The 17,667-nt window shown below is 36.4% G+C and overlaps 1 protein-coding gene across 2 annotated transcripts in view; it reads right to left on the bottom strand.

Annotated features, from left to right (window-relative positions):
• The window catches only part of Cln3 (CLN3 lysosomal/endosomal transmembrane protein, battenin), a 191,661-nt gene extending 175,228 nt beyond the window's left edge, over window positions 1-16,433 (bottom strand). Inside the window, exon 1 of one of the 2 annotated variants that reach the window (XM_090410118.1) lies at window positions 16,092-16,433. In XM_090410118.1, coding sequence (XP_090266244.1) covers window positions 16,092-16,143 — 52 coding nt within the window. In that variant the 5' untranslated portion in view covers window positions 16,144-16,433. Of the gene's footprint in view, window positions 1-15,348; window positions 15,461-16,091 lie in introns of those variants that run through there. The other variant, XM_090410119.1, reaches the window with a different exon arrangement.
• Window positions 16,434-17,667: the final 1,234 nt, after the last annotated feature.

Raw genomic sequence — 17,667 nt, 5'->3', positions numbered from 1 at the left:
TGCTTCTCACCCCTTGCTCACACCCTCCTTATACAGCTTCCAGGGATGACCTCTGGTTCTTCCCTCATCTCCCACTGTTTTCTGTAAAACCTCTCCAACATTGATCCTATAACAACCCCTTACCAACTTGTAGGTCTGTATCAATATCACCCCTCTTCCTCCTATCCACTAGACTCTGTAAATTACATCTTCTCAAACTTTCCTCACATTCAACATTCCAGAGATCAGAAACTACCTTAGTAGAAACCACCTCTGGACTATCTCCAACATCTGTTTATCCTTCTGAAAAGCAGGTGACCACAAATCTGCGCAAGTAATCCATATGTGGCCTAATCAGTGCCTTATACAATGGAAGAACAGGAATCTCCTTACTTCTACGAGTCAGTGTCCTCTGCATCATTCCCAGAATTCATTGTGTTGTTCTCACAATTTTGGCGATAAATCCTCTAAATCTTAGATCCTTATCCACATCACACCAAGATCACTTATTTCCTCCACCTTCAACAATATATCCCCACCAAGCATAAATTCTACATCCCATCTTTGTTCCCCAAAATTTAAAACCTTACATTTTGCAACATTGAACTGGCATCCCCACTCCCGTGCCCATTTGCTCAATCTATTCACTGAATATCACCATCCAAATCCTTGCTAATATCATTAGCATACAGGTTAAATAGTAATGGAAATTGGAACTCCTTTGGAACTTGACCCAATGTAAGCATTACCCACAAAATTTTCCTGGTGAGAGTTTTTACAGGGTAGCTCACCATTGCTTTCTCCAATCCCTCAATATTATCCATGCTAGGGACCGGCATATAGCTGGGACATATTAATGACTGTAAACCATGTGTGTTCACGGGGCCGGTTTGCTGTTCTCGGGGACGAAAAACCCGAATTTCCGGGTGAAAAACTGCCTACCTGCGTATGAGACTGGCTAACTCAAGAGACCAGATAAAAGTTTCTCACCTCAATGATGGGAATCGAACCCGGATCTTTCCGACCAAAGGGCTTTGTCTATACTAACTGAGCTACAGAGGCTCTACCATAATCATTCATCCTACTATAATTTTTTTTTTTTTTTTTTTTTTTTTTTTTGCTCGTTACATTATTATTATTATTATGTGATACTTCCAAGGAGTCCAAAGACTCATCGAGGGAAGGTACCTACTCTACAGCTGTCCGTTTCCATCACTCAATCCACCAACTATAGCGAACCACAACTACATCGTCCTCCTTACTGACCATCACCAGCACTAGTACTTTCACAATCACAAACATCCATGCCTACAGTAGAATTCAAACCTTCAGGCTTTTGGCTGGCAAGGGAATATACTAACCATGCTGTCAACCAAGCCAGAATGTCAAAAGAACTACCTAGAATTTTTTGGCTTAATTAGCTAACTGCTGCTCATACTGAACTTTTGCTACCTTTACCAACCAAGTAAATCTCCTTGCCTGTTCCTCATGGAATAGATTATTATACCACTCCTCTTATGTTGCCATCATAATGCCTTTTTTTTTCTTTGTATTGTATGCTTAATCTCTTCATTCATCCATTTCATACCTACCTTATTTAACCTTAATCGAACCAATCGTCATAAATGGTTTTTACAGTTCGTTACTCATAGTTCATATTTAATGGTTTCAATTACAGTTATTTATTATTTTTTTACTAATTATATTTCTGATGCAGTTTCATCAAAAAGTTAAACTTGAAGATTCCATAAAAAGTATGGCAAAAATTATTCTTCTTATATTATTTTGCATTCAATTTATGTTTTTAAAATACATATCAATGTCTTGATTTAACTGGAGTAAAAAAACTCAATGATTTAATACAAGGGTTACTCCTTTTGAAAATAGGCAAAATAAGCCATAAATATCAATATTTAAACTCATATTTAAGCAAGCCTCATGGTCCATCAGAATATTGCATTTCTTAGATATCCACACTCTATACCAGTGGTTGCCAAAGTGGTTGATATAACATTGTTAGGGGTCGATAGAAAAATATAAGACATCATTGTAAAGGTAATATTTAATTCGGTTAACTTGGATTACCTCCATCCTGAATGGCAATGCAATTAAGAGTGAATCGTGGGAACAGTGACATGAATAGGACCTATAAGATAGAGCAAGGTCATGAAAATAGTTACGGAGGCTAATCAAGTTGGCCAAAATGACGTATTTACCAATAAATGGATGTCGGTGGTTCCCATCCGGCCAGTGCGTACATGGTTGAAGCTGGTTTTAGTCATGTTAATTTCATTTTAACAAAACAAAGAAATAAGCTAGATATAGAATTCCGTGGCGATTTAAGGCCGAAACTTACTAATTTTGAACTCAACATTTCTAATCTTGTCAAGAGTCATGAAGCACACCCTTCACATTGACAACGTTAGTAAATTGTATACTAAGTTAATAAAAGTCTTATTTTCTTTATTTAAATGAAGGGGATATTAAATCCCACACTATTTCAAAGTCAAATAAGAAACTCAAAGATCGGAATCAAAGAGTTTCATGCCGAATCTGGGATTTAATATCCCTTCATTTAAATAATGTTACATTGGCAAGGTGAAGCCTATTGGCTCTTTTATTTAAGTCTTATTTTCACATAGGAAGATTGTATCATTGTTATTTTGTTATCTAAATTAAATTTTATATTTTATATATTATTTATTCTTCCTATCAAATAATATATAAAATATAAAAATATAAGCCAATATAATAATAGATACTATATTATACATACAATAAACACTGTAACTATAAAATAAACAATCTAAAAACTCACATGAGCGTCTTTTTTTGCTTGTCCTATTATAATTACTTAATAGTAAAATAGAGGGGGTCGATTAAAAGTCGAGAAACTCTTGAAGGGGTCGACGGTCAAAGAAGTTTGGCGACCCCTGCACTATACTCACATTCTAATCATTGAAAATAAAAAATAAATATTACGATTGTGTTAAAGATACCAAGCAATTTTATAAGCTAGGTTTTTTAATCCTTTTTCTCAAGTAAGCAAACAGACAAGTAAGTCAAGTTTGCAGTTGCATGTAGTGCAACATTAGGCAACTCGTGGTAAAAGTGGAGCAAGCTCTGATCACTTTCCTTAGAATTTTCCCCTAATGCAAAGCACATTTCCTTGCAGAAATATATGATGCTATGTATTAAGGTAATGGTCGATAAAGGTCGAAACCCATACTGGTTTCGACCTTTATTGAGGTCAGTGGGAACCAGACCTAAAACATGCCAAAGGTGAAGTAATACAGAGCTTATAAATATTTTACCCAAACAAGCTGCCATAAGGTGCTTTGACCTCATTAAATAAAAATCTCAGGATGAGAAGAGTAATATGTAGGAAGTATTTTACCATGGGTATATATTATGTTAAAGATACCAAGCAATTTTATAAGCTAGGTTTTTTAATCCTTTTACCCAAGTAAGCAAACAGACAAGTAAGTCAAGTTTGCGGCTGCACGTAGTGCAATAGTGCAACACTAGGCAACTCGTGGTAAAGTTGATTTAAAATAAACTTATGTGAAGTAACTTATTAATCTTCTTCTTCAAGCGCTATCTCCTATCAAAGGTTGGCAACCACCTCGGCAAATTTTGAGCAATCCTGATGTCTTCCAGCCAAGATTTTCTTCATCTTCCTTGTTCTCTTCTTCCGTTTATCTTCCCTTTTATAATAATTGAAGTATCTTATATTTTTCATTACAAAGAAGGTACCAAGATATGCAGTTCTCTCTTTTTATGGTATCTAAAAGTTAATGCGATTCCCCATTTGTTCAAGTACTTCTTGAATGGACATTTTTGCTGTCCATGGGATTTTTAATATTCATCTGTATAACCAGTGGTGAGCTAAAGGGGCTCGCAGGAGCCCTTTGTTAATTTTTTCTCAAATTTGCGAGCCCATTGTTGTTCTTGTTTAGTTTTTTATTTTTTCAAAAAAAACTTTTTTTTAAAACATATTAAGCAACAAACTCATATGGTGGTAACCTAACAAAAATTAGTCTATTCAGCAGCGTATAAATTATTTGGAATTATTGTTTCAACTTCTCTATAACGAATGCGCCCAAGTTTGAAAATAAAATAAGTGCATGTGCTATCTTTACCCTTCTCCCTTCTGGTAGCCAATCAATTAATAAAAGTTTTTGTGTGAAATACGGCTTTTTTTTTTTTTTTTTTTCCCTTGACGATGCGAGCCCTTTGTTAAAATTTCCATAGCTCATCACTGTGTATAACCACATCTCAAAGGCTTCAATTTTTTTTTTTTTTTTTTCCCCTTGACGATGCGAGCCCTTTGTTAAAATTTCCATAGCTCATCACTGTGTATAACCACATCTCAAAGGCTTCAATTTTTTTTTTTTTTTTTTTTTTTTTTTTTTTTTTTTAATCAATGTTATCTTCAAGGTCCAAGTTTCTGCACAGCAGTACAGACCATACACAGTATTAAACCATGCATTAAATTCATCAGGAGAAATTTTTTTCTTGCCATTTCAATTCTAACTTATATTTCAATTTCTGGATTGCATTCTTCATTTAACCAGCATCCGAGATATTTAAATCTTGTCAGTCTTTCTATTTGTTTCCTGTTTAAAGAAAGTGCTGAAATTAGGAATTGGTTTCTTGCTTATGACCATGCATTTAGTTTTGGTGATATTTATTTTTAATCCCATTTTTTCACTCTCTTCGTTCACCAGTTTGAGAAGATTTTGAAGATCCTGAATATTTCAGCCAGGAGAGCTGTCATCAGCATATTGGATGTTACTGATGATTTCACCATTTACATAAATCCCTTCTTTTTAAAAGATGGCTTCTGAATACATGTTAAAAAGGAGAGGCAACAGCACACATCCTTGCCTTACTCTCGTTTGATGTTAATGGAATCTGTAATAATGTCATCAACTTGAACAAATGCCTTTTGGTTCCAATATAAGTTTTCGATGATCCTGATGTCTTTACCATCTAATGCAATTCTTTTTAACAATTCAATCATTTTATATGTTGGACTTTGTCAAATGCTTTCTCGGAGTCAATGAAGCAAATGAATACTTCCCTTGTCATCGCTCCTTCCTGCTGTTCACACCAAGTGAAAGAACTCAACTACCTCTCAATAGTTTAAAAGTCTCAATCATATCACCTCTCCTTCTATCTACCAAACTCTGCAGTCCACATTCCAGCAGCCGATCCTCATCACTAACATTGTACAGTCCTGAAACCATCTTTGTTATCTGCCTCTGTACCCTTTCCACAGTCAATTTATCCCCTTCAAATCCTGGAGACCAAATTTGAGAACAATAGTCTAAGTGTGGTCTGATCAGGATCTTATACAATGGAATAAAAATAAGAAAATAAAATAACGCATTGAAGACAGTTCTTAAAAACCCATCAGCTGATTTAAAATAAACTTATGTGAAGTAACTTATTAATAAAGAATATTTGTATCATACATAGAAATATATAACTTCAACATATCAAAATTCTTTTATTTTGCAAATTTTTGAGAATTCATATATACACACACACACATATACATAAGAAGGTTTGACATGGTAGGACTTAAATTGTTTATTAATAATTTCTTTAAAAAATTTAACTTTTTTTTTAAAAAATAATCAGATGTTTTAAAGGAATGTGCATGCTAGTCATATATACTAAAAACAGTTAATGTGTATAAAAAATCGTTAAAACTCCAATATATTTCATGCAATGTGACTCAATTGACTTACTTCTGATTTGTGTTTTACATTTAGTTAACTGATCTCTCTCTGATGATGCCCATGTGATATTTAGCAAATTATATTGAAGTTTTAATAAATTTTGTTTTTCTACACTTCTTAACCATTTAAGTATATACGATTTTTTTAAATGAATTATTACTTGTTTCTTATTTTTTTTAATGAAATTTTCTCCTGGTAGGCATGAATTTTATGACAATTTCAGCCACATCTAGATGATATTGTTAGTCAATGGGAGATAGATCATACTACATTCAATGCCAGTCATGATTTGCAAAAAAAAAAACTATCTATCTAAACACTCTTATCAAAATACAAAATTATGCATCTTCAATTTAATTTTTAATTTGATCACATGGAATACCCCATGTTATATGATGATGCAGAAAGATCTCTACATCATCTTTATTAACTATCCATACCTACTTCTGTATCAGCAATAAGTTCACATAGAACATTACTTAATCCCGTGTGCACAAGGAAATTAAATATGTTACTCTCCCTTATTCTCATACCAATAAATTTTAGCTGATACCTTGTCACCTTATATGTTTCATAGCAGTTTCATAACAAGATATCTCTATCTTCCACAGTTTAACACCCTTGTTAACCACCACTCTTCCTCAATTTCTAAGAGTGATTCCTAGTTTTCCATGTACTGAAACATTTCCTCTATGTCAATCTTATAAAAACTTTTAAGTAACTTATATCTATCATATCTCCCCTTTTCCATTTGCAGCCAATTTCTAACCCATAAATCTTCAACCTATCCTCATAAGTAGCATTCCATAGACCTGCCACCATCTTGATCACTCCCTATGGATCTTCTTCACCTCTCCCTCAACCAAGAGACACAGGTGATCAAATCTGTGCATAGTATCCCACATGGGTCCTATATAAATAGGGAAATAATAGCATCCTTGTCTCTGTTTCAAAGATGTGCTTCGATAACAAGATAACCCTATTAGCTATTTAGCTGCTTGCAATGTGTCCTCTGAACTTCAACTCCCCATCCACAAACACTTCTCAATCTCCAGCTTCAATTCCCTGATCAATTTCCAAAATGCATAACCTTACACTCTGCCCATCCTGCCAGTCTAATGAAATCATCCTTAAAGATCTCTACATCATCTTTATTAACTATCCATATCTATTTCAGCAAATAAGTGAACATTTCACCTCAGATCATTTCCTATATCAGTAATGTACAAATTAAATAGTGGTAGTCCAACCAAAGAGCTCTGGATCACCACCCCAGGCCTTCTCTTAGACTCTGTTCCTACTGCCACATCTCTCCATCAGCAATCCATCCTCATGTGCTGCAATTTATGTAACAAAATTCCTGTTGAATTCTGTCAAATTCCTTTCCAAACATCCAGCAGTAGCTATTACCTTTAACCAATTCAGCTGTCACTTGATTATAAAAACTGAATACATTACTAAGGCATGACCCACCCTTCACAAAACATGCTACCTCACCATATATAATATCTCATTCCTATCCATCCATTACTGGATTTTTCTCTTAACCAATTTCTCTAATACCTTGGCCCTATCCATCCATTACTGGATTTTTCTCTTAACCAATTTCTCTAATACCTTGGCCACCACTGTTGATATGCCGATCAGTTGGTAGTTAGCTACCTCAGTCTCAGAGGCTCTTTATGCCATGAACTATTTTCCTCTCTTTCCACTCAGAACTGAGACTTAAACAATCTGGTCAAAGGCATTACTAGTTCCCTAGCACATTCTTGTAATATGTGAGCTGATATAACATCTGATCGTGCAGCTATAAAGGGATCACACCACAAAAAAAATACTGTTAGTGGTGGTAGATGATGCGTGTTTGGTAGTAGTGATGTTGTGGTAATAGCAGTTGGAAGATTAAGTACAAGAGATGGCAAGTTGAATACAGTGGAGTAGAGTGCCCTCTCATAATGAGTCCTTGAAGGTGTCTTGTAATAATAATACTCCTATTTTGCCTTCCTTACAATACTAGTCGACCTTCTGGCATGTGCTTTGCACTGCTCATGTGCTTGCTAATCACCTTTCTCTTTAAATTCCCTCAAAATTCACATTTTTTTCAATATTTCTAATGTTTATCTGGATTATTTCAGGTTTCTTATTTATATTTTTATTTCACTGATATATAGTTTGGTTCTTCGCCTCCTATATATTTCATTTTTATACTGATTTTTGGTTCTATTATAAGTCTGTTATCAAAAAATCTTTTCTCAAATTAGAAGATCCAACAAAATCGTTAGCATTTTGAAAAGAATTTCAACAATGTTTAGGTATGTGCTGGCTTGTGCTTAGGCTTATACGCTGATTCACCAGCATCATGTTGTTTAAGGAAATTAACAACGTAGACTAAGATAATTAAAAATTTTAATTATTACTTCCTATATTTCACCAAAGTTTCAGCATCTTCAGGGATTAATAAACTTATAGTAAATGCATGCATGCACACTTCAGTAACAAAGATGGAACAGGAGTTATACAGAAAGACCTAAAGTCATATAATTATGCCACCTATAGGCTTTGGTTGAGTGATCTTGCCTGCTGAACTGAGTGTCTACAGATAGGGTTTCCTATCTGTAGACACGCAGATATATTTCCATAAGAGAGGCAGAATGACACCACCGTATTTGCTTAGGTTGGGATAATTGGTAATGGCTGCAGCAGATTTGAGGAAAAGTCTCTGAAATTAAATTTGCTTCAGTCATCCCTGAAGATGCTGATTCAGCTTCAGAAATATTATTATTACAGGGATGCAAGTCATCCCTGAAGATGCCGATTTAACTTCAGAAATATTATTATTATTATTACATAACACCTCCAGGGAGTTCAAAGACTCATCGCGGGAGGCCACCTACTCTACAAATCTCTGTCTCCACTACTGAATCCAACAACTACAATGAACTGCAACTATCATCATCATCTCCAACAACGGTATCTACTGCCCAACATCACCACTAGTATTTTCACAGATAATCACAAACATCCATGCCCACGGCGGGATTCAAACCTGCAGCCTTTTGGCTGGAGAGTGGATACACTGACCACTCGGCCAACCAGGCCGGCCATATAGGAAGTAATAATATACGATATAGGAAGAATATAGGAAGTAATAATTAAATGTTTAGTTATTATCTAGTGAATATTGTTAATTTCCTTAAACAACAAGATACCATTTAGGTATGGTTTCCATAATATTATATCTTTCAAAATAAACTTTAAATCAGTAGATTTATTAGTTTTTTGGGTCAGGAATATTGAGGATGCTATATGCTCCAATTGATCTTTGCTATCTAAATATTTATATCTGATTTCTTTTTACTTTGTCTCAAAATAATTGGGGCTGACACTTAAGCAAACAACTCTACTTTTTTGTAAAGATCATTTATTGTGAAATCAATCATATACATAAAATATAGAATATTCTAAAATTAAGATCTTACAGTTCTTAAAAATCTTTGATATAGTTGTATATCAATAATGATGTATAACTATTCTCAGTGTGGCTATTTCTTGAGCAATACAGCATCCTACAAAAAACAAAATAGCTAAAAAATCTGTAAACAAAGGGCAGCTAACCATTCTTTATACAAATATTTAATCATGGAAAATGTTATGAAATATTTCACAATTCAGCAAAATATTCCATAAGAAAGGTGGAAAATATCCTATTTTTTTTTTTTTATTCCAATAGACAAAAAAAAAAAAAATGTAAAAGATTTGTGGACTTCTAAGTAGAGAAAAAAATAGATATATATTAATTAGAAGATCGGCAGACTGGGATAAGGAGAATGGATGTCAGTTTAATGTGGCAAAGGGTAAGGTTATGCATTTTGGGGTGAAAAGATTAGCAGGTTATACCACACTGGTGGAACTGTACTCCAGGAGATTGATGAGGCCAGGGATTTGGGAGTGTTGGTGGATAGGGAGTTGAAGTTTAGGGGCACACTGCAAAAGTGGCAAAATCAGCTCATCAGATCACTTGGTTACTGAAGAATACTTTGACGAGCAGAGACAAGCAAGTTATTGTTCCTCTTTAGCGAGCCTTGATAAGACCCCATCTTGACTATTGTGCCTAGATCTGGGAGCCAGGGTTTCTTCTTGATGGAGAGGAGGTAGAGAAGATCCAGAGGCGAGTGACCAAGATGACAGTTGGTCTATGAAATGAACCTCACGAGAACAGGTTGAAGATCTGTGGGTTACAGAAATTGGTTGATAGGCAGAAAAGGGGTGATATAATTGAGACATTCAAATTACTGAAGGATTTTTACAAGATTAATTCAGAAGAAATTTTTCAGAACAGGTCTGGTGGTAGGAGAACTAGGGACCATCCATGGAAACTGTGCAAGAGTGTAGTTAGCAAGGATGTTAGAGCTAGGTTTTTTACTTGGAGAGTGATGAATAAGTGGAATAAGCTGCCTGAGTTTGTTCTGGGTGCCATGACTGTAAATGATTTCAAAGCAAAGTATGATAGATACTGTGCTGATGCTGAATAATTGTTTTTGACATGATATTTAGGGCCTCCCTTGATGAGACTAAGAACTCCTTGGAGTTGCCCGTAATAATAATAATTAATGTATGGGAGAAGTGTAATAAGTTAGTGTTTCAAAACAGGAGGTAGTATTGCTATTTTTATTACTACTACTTCTACCTAATCAGAGACTGGGTAGAAGTAGTAGTAATAAAAATAGCAAAGAGAAAAGAACAGAGGAGCTTAGGCAAGAGTCAGCAGGTACGAATGAGGTAAAAGTTCAGTAATATGAAGGTACTGATGGATAATCTTACAGCATTATGTGAGAATTCAATCATTAGACAGGTGATGAATAAAAAGGTACACATAACATTATTATTATTCAGGCCTCCATGGAGTCAAAAGACTCATCATGGGAGGTCCTTCCTAAGAACATAAAGTCTATCATACCACTCCTTAAACTCATTGACCGTTCTCGCTCTCACCACTCCATCAGGCAATGCATTCCACAGTTCAACCACCCTCCACGCAAAGAAACCACTCCTCACCCCTCTTGCTCACAGTTTCCTTTCGTAACTTCCAGGGAGTGATGGCCTCTTATCATCACTCCTTCCCACTGTTCAACCAAGCAAAAGAACTCCCCAGTATCAACCCTGTAACCACCTCTCAACAGTTTAAAGGTCTCAATCATATCACCTCTCCTTCTTCTATCCACCAAACTCTGCAGTCCACATTCCCTCAGCCGATCCTCATAACTAACATTGTACAGTCCTGAAACCATCTTTGTCATCCATCTTTGTATCCTTTCCACAGTTAATTTATCCCCTTCAAATCCTGGGGACCAAATCTGAGAACAATAGTCCAAGTGTGGTCTGATCAGAGACTTATACAACGGAATGATAATCCTCTTATCTCTGCAGGTCAGTGTCCTTCTCATGTTCAACCAAGCAAAAGAACTCCCCAGTATCAACCCTGTAACCACCTCTCAACAGTTTAAAGGTCTCAATCATATCACCTCTCCTTCTTCTATCCACCAAACTCTGCAGTCCACATTCCCTCAGCCGATCCTCATAACTAACATTGTACAGTCCTGAAACCATCTTTGTCATCCATCTTTGTATCCTTTCCACAGTTAATTTATCCCCTTCAAATCCTGGGGACCAAATCTGAGAACAATAGTCCAAGTGTGGTCTGATCAGAGACTTATACAACGGAATGATAATCCTCTTATCTCTGCAGGTCAGTGTCCTTCTCATAATTGCAGCAATCCTCTGTGTTACCTTCACCACCTTTGCAATATGTCCCCTAAACTTTAGGTTTCTATCAATCATCAACCCCAGATCTCTTGTCTCCCCTACTTCCTCCAGTATAACTCCTCCCATAGAGTATGCAGCATCCCATCGATGTTTTCCAAACCTCAAGACCTTACATTTTGCTGCATTAAATTAAACTGACACCCCCCCCCATTCATTTGCCCATCTATCTAGCTTATTCAAATCCTCTTGCAGGGCTACCACTATTACTAATAATCCTTCCCAGCTTCGCATCATCCGCAAACAACTGAATATCCCCTTGCAATCCACTGGCAATGTCATCGATATAAAGGTTAAACAATATAGGTCCTAGTACTGAGCCCTGTGGGACCCCACTTGTAACCCTCTGCCTCCTTCAAACTGCTCCACCATACACAACTCTCTGATACCTATCAGACAGCCAATCCTGAATCCAGTTGACCAATCTGACATCCAGACCCATGTGCTGCAACTTAAATATCAGCTTATCATGTGGAACCCTGTCAAATGCTTTCGCTAAGTCTAAGAAAATTGCAGTATATGCCTTTCCCTCATCTAATGTTCTTGTAACTTTATTATAAAAGGCTAGCATATTGCTAAAACAAGAGCGTCCCTTCACAAATCCATGTTGACTCTCACAGATAACATTACCCTCATCTGCCCAATGCTGTATACAGTCCCTCACTACTTTCTCCAAGATCTTAACTACTGATGACACACAAACTGGTCTATAATTAGACATTTCCAGTCTGCTACTGTCCCTATGCAATGGCACTATCTTACCTTCCTTCCATTTCCTAGGCACCTTTGCCGAAGCCAGACTTTCATTGAAAAGCCAGGTTAAAGGCACTGTCAGTTCCCTAGCACATTCTCTCAAAACTCATGGTGAAATACCATCCAATCCCAAAGCTTTACTGACATCCAGAGTACTCAGTATCTGAAACACACTCTCCTCCTGTACCTCTAAACCTCGAACTAGCCCTATCCCTCTAGCATTAAAACTGACATCTCTAGGATGAAATACTCCAATAAAGTGTTCATTGTACAATTCCACTATGTCCTCTGCATCAGTCACTCTATTCCCATTTTTATCCCACAATATTCTTCCACAGTCATTTCTCCTCCTACTGGCCACATAGCTAAAAAATTCCCTAGGATTTTCTTTGGATCTTAGGGCCAATCTCCTCTCATATTCCCGTTTTGCTTTCCTTACCACATTAGTCACTCTTCTGGCCTTTGTCTTATATTCTTCATGCATCTTCTCTTCACCTGTCTCCTTATATCGCTTCCATAGCCTCTTTTTCGCACGCAATTCCTGTTTAATATTGTTTGTCATCCACTTTACTCCAAATTGTGTCCTCTTCTTCACTCATGGTATACAACTTACCATTGCTGCTAACAAATATTCTTTCACAATTTCCCACGCACTAATGATATCCCGGCCTTCCAATTCCTCCCTCCATGAAACTTCCCGAAGTTGATGTCTAAGACTGTTATAATCACCTGCATTATAATTCCACATAAGTTCCCATCTCTTTGATACTCCTGCATGTCTATTCATTTTCTAAGTCAAAACCATATGGTCACTCTCTCCAACTGGTGGGAGAGATGTCAACGCAGTTATTATCAACTCTTCTGATGCTATAACCAAATCCAAAACTCTTGAACCTCTTGTTCCCTCTGTTACATGTTGCCTAAGACGTTTTTCCCTCAAGAATTCTAGAAATTCCATTCCCCTATTGCTACATGCATCTTCCTCTCTCCAATTTATACTACTGTAGTTAAAATCTCCCATAACAATCATTCATCTTTCACTTGCCAAACTTAGCTGTCTAAACATGTTTTACACTTGGAACACAAAAAAAATGAACTGATGCTTTGGATGAAAGGAATAAGCAGGTATCAGAATAAGGGGTAGTCATGGTTACAACTGACTTAAATTATTAAAAAAAAGAATCGAACAAGGATTTGAGAAAATTGTTGTGGAAGGTAAAGGATAATAGTGTTGTTGAAAAAGCAGTGTGTTACCCAGATGTGATAATATTGAGTGAGAAGGAGATATAATGACTGGCAAGATGGCAGAGTTGTGCAAGGCAAAGTGTGTTCAGTTTGTGAATCTACAGAGTGAATTTGAAGGTAAGATGGAATAGTTTAAGTTTGATAAAACTCATTTGAATGAGTTTGGTGAAGTTAGTGTAAGTAATGATCAGAGAGCCTGTGAAGTAGGCTGTGTGAAGGAAAGAAGAACAACAATGGATACAAGGTTGAAAAGGTGATTATGGCAGGACAAAGGGATGGAATGCCTAAAGGTGGAGATGAGGCAGATTCAGGATCAGGGAAATGGAATTGGTCAGACCAGAGAGAGAGAGAGAGGGGGGATGTAGTGCAATTGGAGTAGGGAGTGATAGTGTTGATAGGATAACCTCAAAGAGAGTGGGTCTGTTATGTTTATATACTAATGTAAGGAGTATGAGAAATAAGGAAGCTAAATTTGTTGCATTAATCAGAATATCCAAAGATAATTGGTGTAAGTGAAACTTGGTTGTATGAGAATGTACTGTCATGAATAGAAATGGAAGGATATATAATTTTCTAGAAGGACAGAAAGTGAAAAATTGAAAATGATGGTACATGTGAAGATTTTGAATGTGAAGTTGAAATTAACAAGATAATATATTTAATAGGATGCTGATATAAGCTAGGGAATGTGGAGGGTACTCATTCTGAAATATTTAGGCAAATTGTTTGGGCATATAAAAAAGAAGGTTATCCTAATGGGAGATTTTAATTACAGGAATGCAGATATGAAGGAAGGAAGGAAGGAAGAAAGAAAGAAAGGAAGAGTGTGGAAACAAAGAGCAAAAGTCTTTTGCATGTTCCTTCAAAATATCTGGTTATTTAATGTCATCTATTCCCACAGCTATATTAACATTTAACCAAATTTACACCTCATACAACCAGATTCTTTTTTCTCTAATTCTTCTAATACTTGCTGCCCTTCTGCTTTTTGCACAGCATAATTTACACTGATATACCACTATGATATACACTGATGAAATACTCACTAAATAATTCCCATATATCCTTTGCAATGGTCCCTCTGCTCAACTATCCACCAGTGTCAGATTGCTATAATTATTCTTCCTCTTGCTTGCCATATATTGGAAGAAGTCCCTTGAATTATTCTTGGCCTGACTGGCCAATCTCCTCTCATACTGCATTTTTTTCTTTCTTTACTATGCTAATCACCTTCCTAGCCTACACTTTATACTTCCTATGCATCTGATTGCCACTGACTATCTTATACTGTACCTTCTCCATAATATCTTTTTTTCCAATATTGCTCTTGATTTCACTGTTCATCCATTTTACTCCTTCTTTACTTATTTGCTTAACTCTTGATATGCAGTTATGCAATTCTGTATCAGTGTCGAATTTCTGAGGGATAACAATCAAGCAGCAAGTCATTGAAGCAACTGAAGGTTTTAGAGGAGTGTTGGGTTTGGTAATATCCTCACAAGATGTAGTTGTTAATGAGGTATCAGAACTGCCACCCGTTGGTAAGTGATAATGAGGTACTTGTTTGGGAAGTGGTGAAACAAGAAAAGTTACTGACAAAAAAAAAAAAAAAAAAGATAGATGTAGAATTATAAGGTAGGTGGTTACATGAAGCTCCATAATTAACTAGCATCAATACATGGCTGATGAGCTGTGAAGAAAACATGTTGAAAGTGCACAAAACAGTATCTGACAAACAAATATCTGACGAAGTTAAAATGAAAAAGGCAATTTAAAAAGACTTTAGTTGCGATTTACTTACAATTTCAAAATGGCACAGTGCATATATTGTTACATGCAATTATTGTTACTAAATAAAACTTCTCTAAAATTTTTGCAAATAATATATTCATGGTTTTAATGGAGGAGGGGGGGGTCTTTTCTCCGACGATGACGATCGCTTGGGCGAGTATTGGCAGTAACACATTCAACTAGAGCTATGGTACGCCATCATCAATATTATGAATCTTGCCGTCCAAAAGGACAAGAAATCTGCCTCTGTTCCTATCCAGCCTATACTACTCTGCCTCAAAGCATGTCCGAGTAACTAAATAAGCTCTATAGTTAGCTATTCCCCCCCCCCCCATGGGGTAGCAGACGCTGCTGGAAAGCTGCTCCTCTGAAATACCATCGCGCCCAGTCTGAATCCCTCTTAGTTTGGTTCTTCAGTATCGACCGTACAAGCTTCGGAGGTCCCGCTGGTGGAATAACTAATCGACGGCACTGCTCAGTACAACCCAGAAACACGCAAGCCACTTCACCATGCCAAGGTGAAGAAAAAAAAAAAAAAATTAAGGACAAAATAAAGACATTTATGGATAATCCTGAAATGTCTGCAATATAGGTAAGATTTGAAAATCGATTACATTTACTATTTCAACATTTCTTCACTAGGTAGATAAAGCCTGACAACGAAAGGAGCATAATAGCTTTCTTTGAGACGTGTAGCACTAAAAGAAATATTATTAAAAAGATAAACAATGATACTAAATCTGTCTCACTTACTATTTTTATTTTCTTTCATGTTGCTACTTTCATCAAAAGTACTTAAATTCATTTGTAAATCTAAAATTTAATATCACTGGTGGAGAAAAAAATAAGTTCACGCCTCTTTTAAAATTCCAGATATATATCAGATATGTTCATCTGCTAATATCACTCTATAAATCATTAAATGTATGCTAAAAACTATTCCCACTCCAATTATTTCATCTATACAGATGTTTGAAACTAAGCACTCCCTCTAATGGTAATATTCTGAAATAAACTAAGAACATCCTTCATTAAGTGAAGCTAATCATCATTACTGAAGGAAAAAAGTAGGTTACAAATAACAGTAAATACTATATATTACTTCTTCAAACTGGTTAAATTCAGCCGGAGCTCACCGCGGCGCGACTCCAGAACTTTTTTATTCGGTCCCAAGGTCGGAACATTTTTCTGTTTTTGACTTTTCTGCCATTACTGTAATTATGCATACATTTATATGTTATTATTTAGAAATTCTCACTGATTAAATTCTAAACGAATAAGCTCCGGGGCCCTTAAAGTAATGATCATAAATGTGAGGCTATTGCTAAATTGTTGCAACATTTTTTTTTTAAATTTTATTTATTTATTTATTCTGGTGAACATAAACTAACCTCAACAATATCAATGACTAACTTTGGGTTAGTGTCTGCTGAATAGTGAACAAGAATAAACATTGTTTATTTCAGGCAGCAGTTCAAGGTTTTCCAAGGAGCAGAGAATACGAAGAAACATTTACTGGTACTCTGATCGAATCAACCGTGCAACCGGAACAGCAACGTACCCCCGTAATCAAGGACTAAAAGTAATAAAAGCACCTACCAAGATGAGGCTTAATCAATTTAGTTTAAGCTCTATAGAAATTATAGAAATTTGGATCAATATTACAGCAACCAAAATATACACGCGCTGGAAATGGAGAGCTTTCAAAAATTTCCAACATCTAAATAGAGATCAAGCACTAGAACTATTCAAACTACTACTTAAAAAAGTTAACCACGGGACGACCGAGCTTCCTAAACCTGTACCCACAGGCAGATGAACCCGAAAGCATCGAAGAAGAAGATAAACAGATCACAGAAAGAGAAAACACGACCCCCCCCCCATCTGAGAACCCCCAGACAGACAGACTCCACGGAAGAACACACAAACAAAAGGCGCAGGTCGGCAGACGACCATATGGAAGGCGACACAACCGCATAAGCAGTCCAAGGGAAAAAGGAAAATGTCCTCAAGCTAACCCTCCACGACAAAGAAAAATGCACCACGGTTCCAAGAAACCTGAAAGAACCCAACACTACTCCTGGGCCAGAAACACCCACCAAGGGATAAAAATCCAACCAACAACAGTCACAGACTAGAGAGAGAAAAGTCATGGACAACAACAACAAACTAAACCATCACACCTTCACTCCAAGCAGTAAAAGAAATCATAAGGTGGCACCCCGAGGAGTCACTGAAGGAATCACTTCCGAGGAGATCGCGGCAGACCTCCCAGCAGAACCAAACACCGATCAAGGTCAGCAGAATTATCAGGTCCGAGAAGCGACCA

The sequence above is a fragment of the Typopeltis vanoorti genome, chromosome 20 (assembly GCF_054136105.1).
Source record: "Typopeltis vanoorti isolate ZY-2024b chromosome 20, IOZ_Tvanoo_1.0, whole genome shotgun sequence".
Lineage (NCBI taxonomy): Eukaryota > Metazoa > Arthropoda > Arachnida > Uropygi > Thelyphonidae > Typopeltis > Typopeltis vanoorti.
Note: the sequence above shows the minus strand (reverse complement) of the source record. Positions and strands in the feature narration are given on the sequence as shown.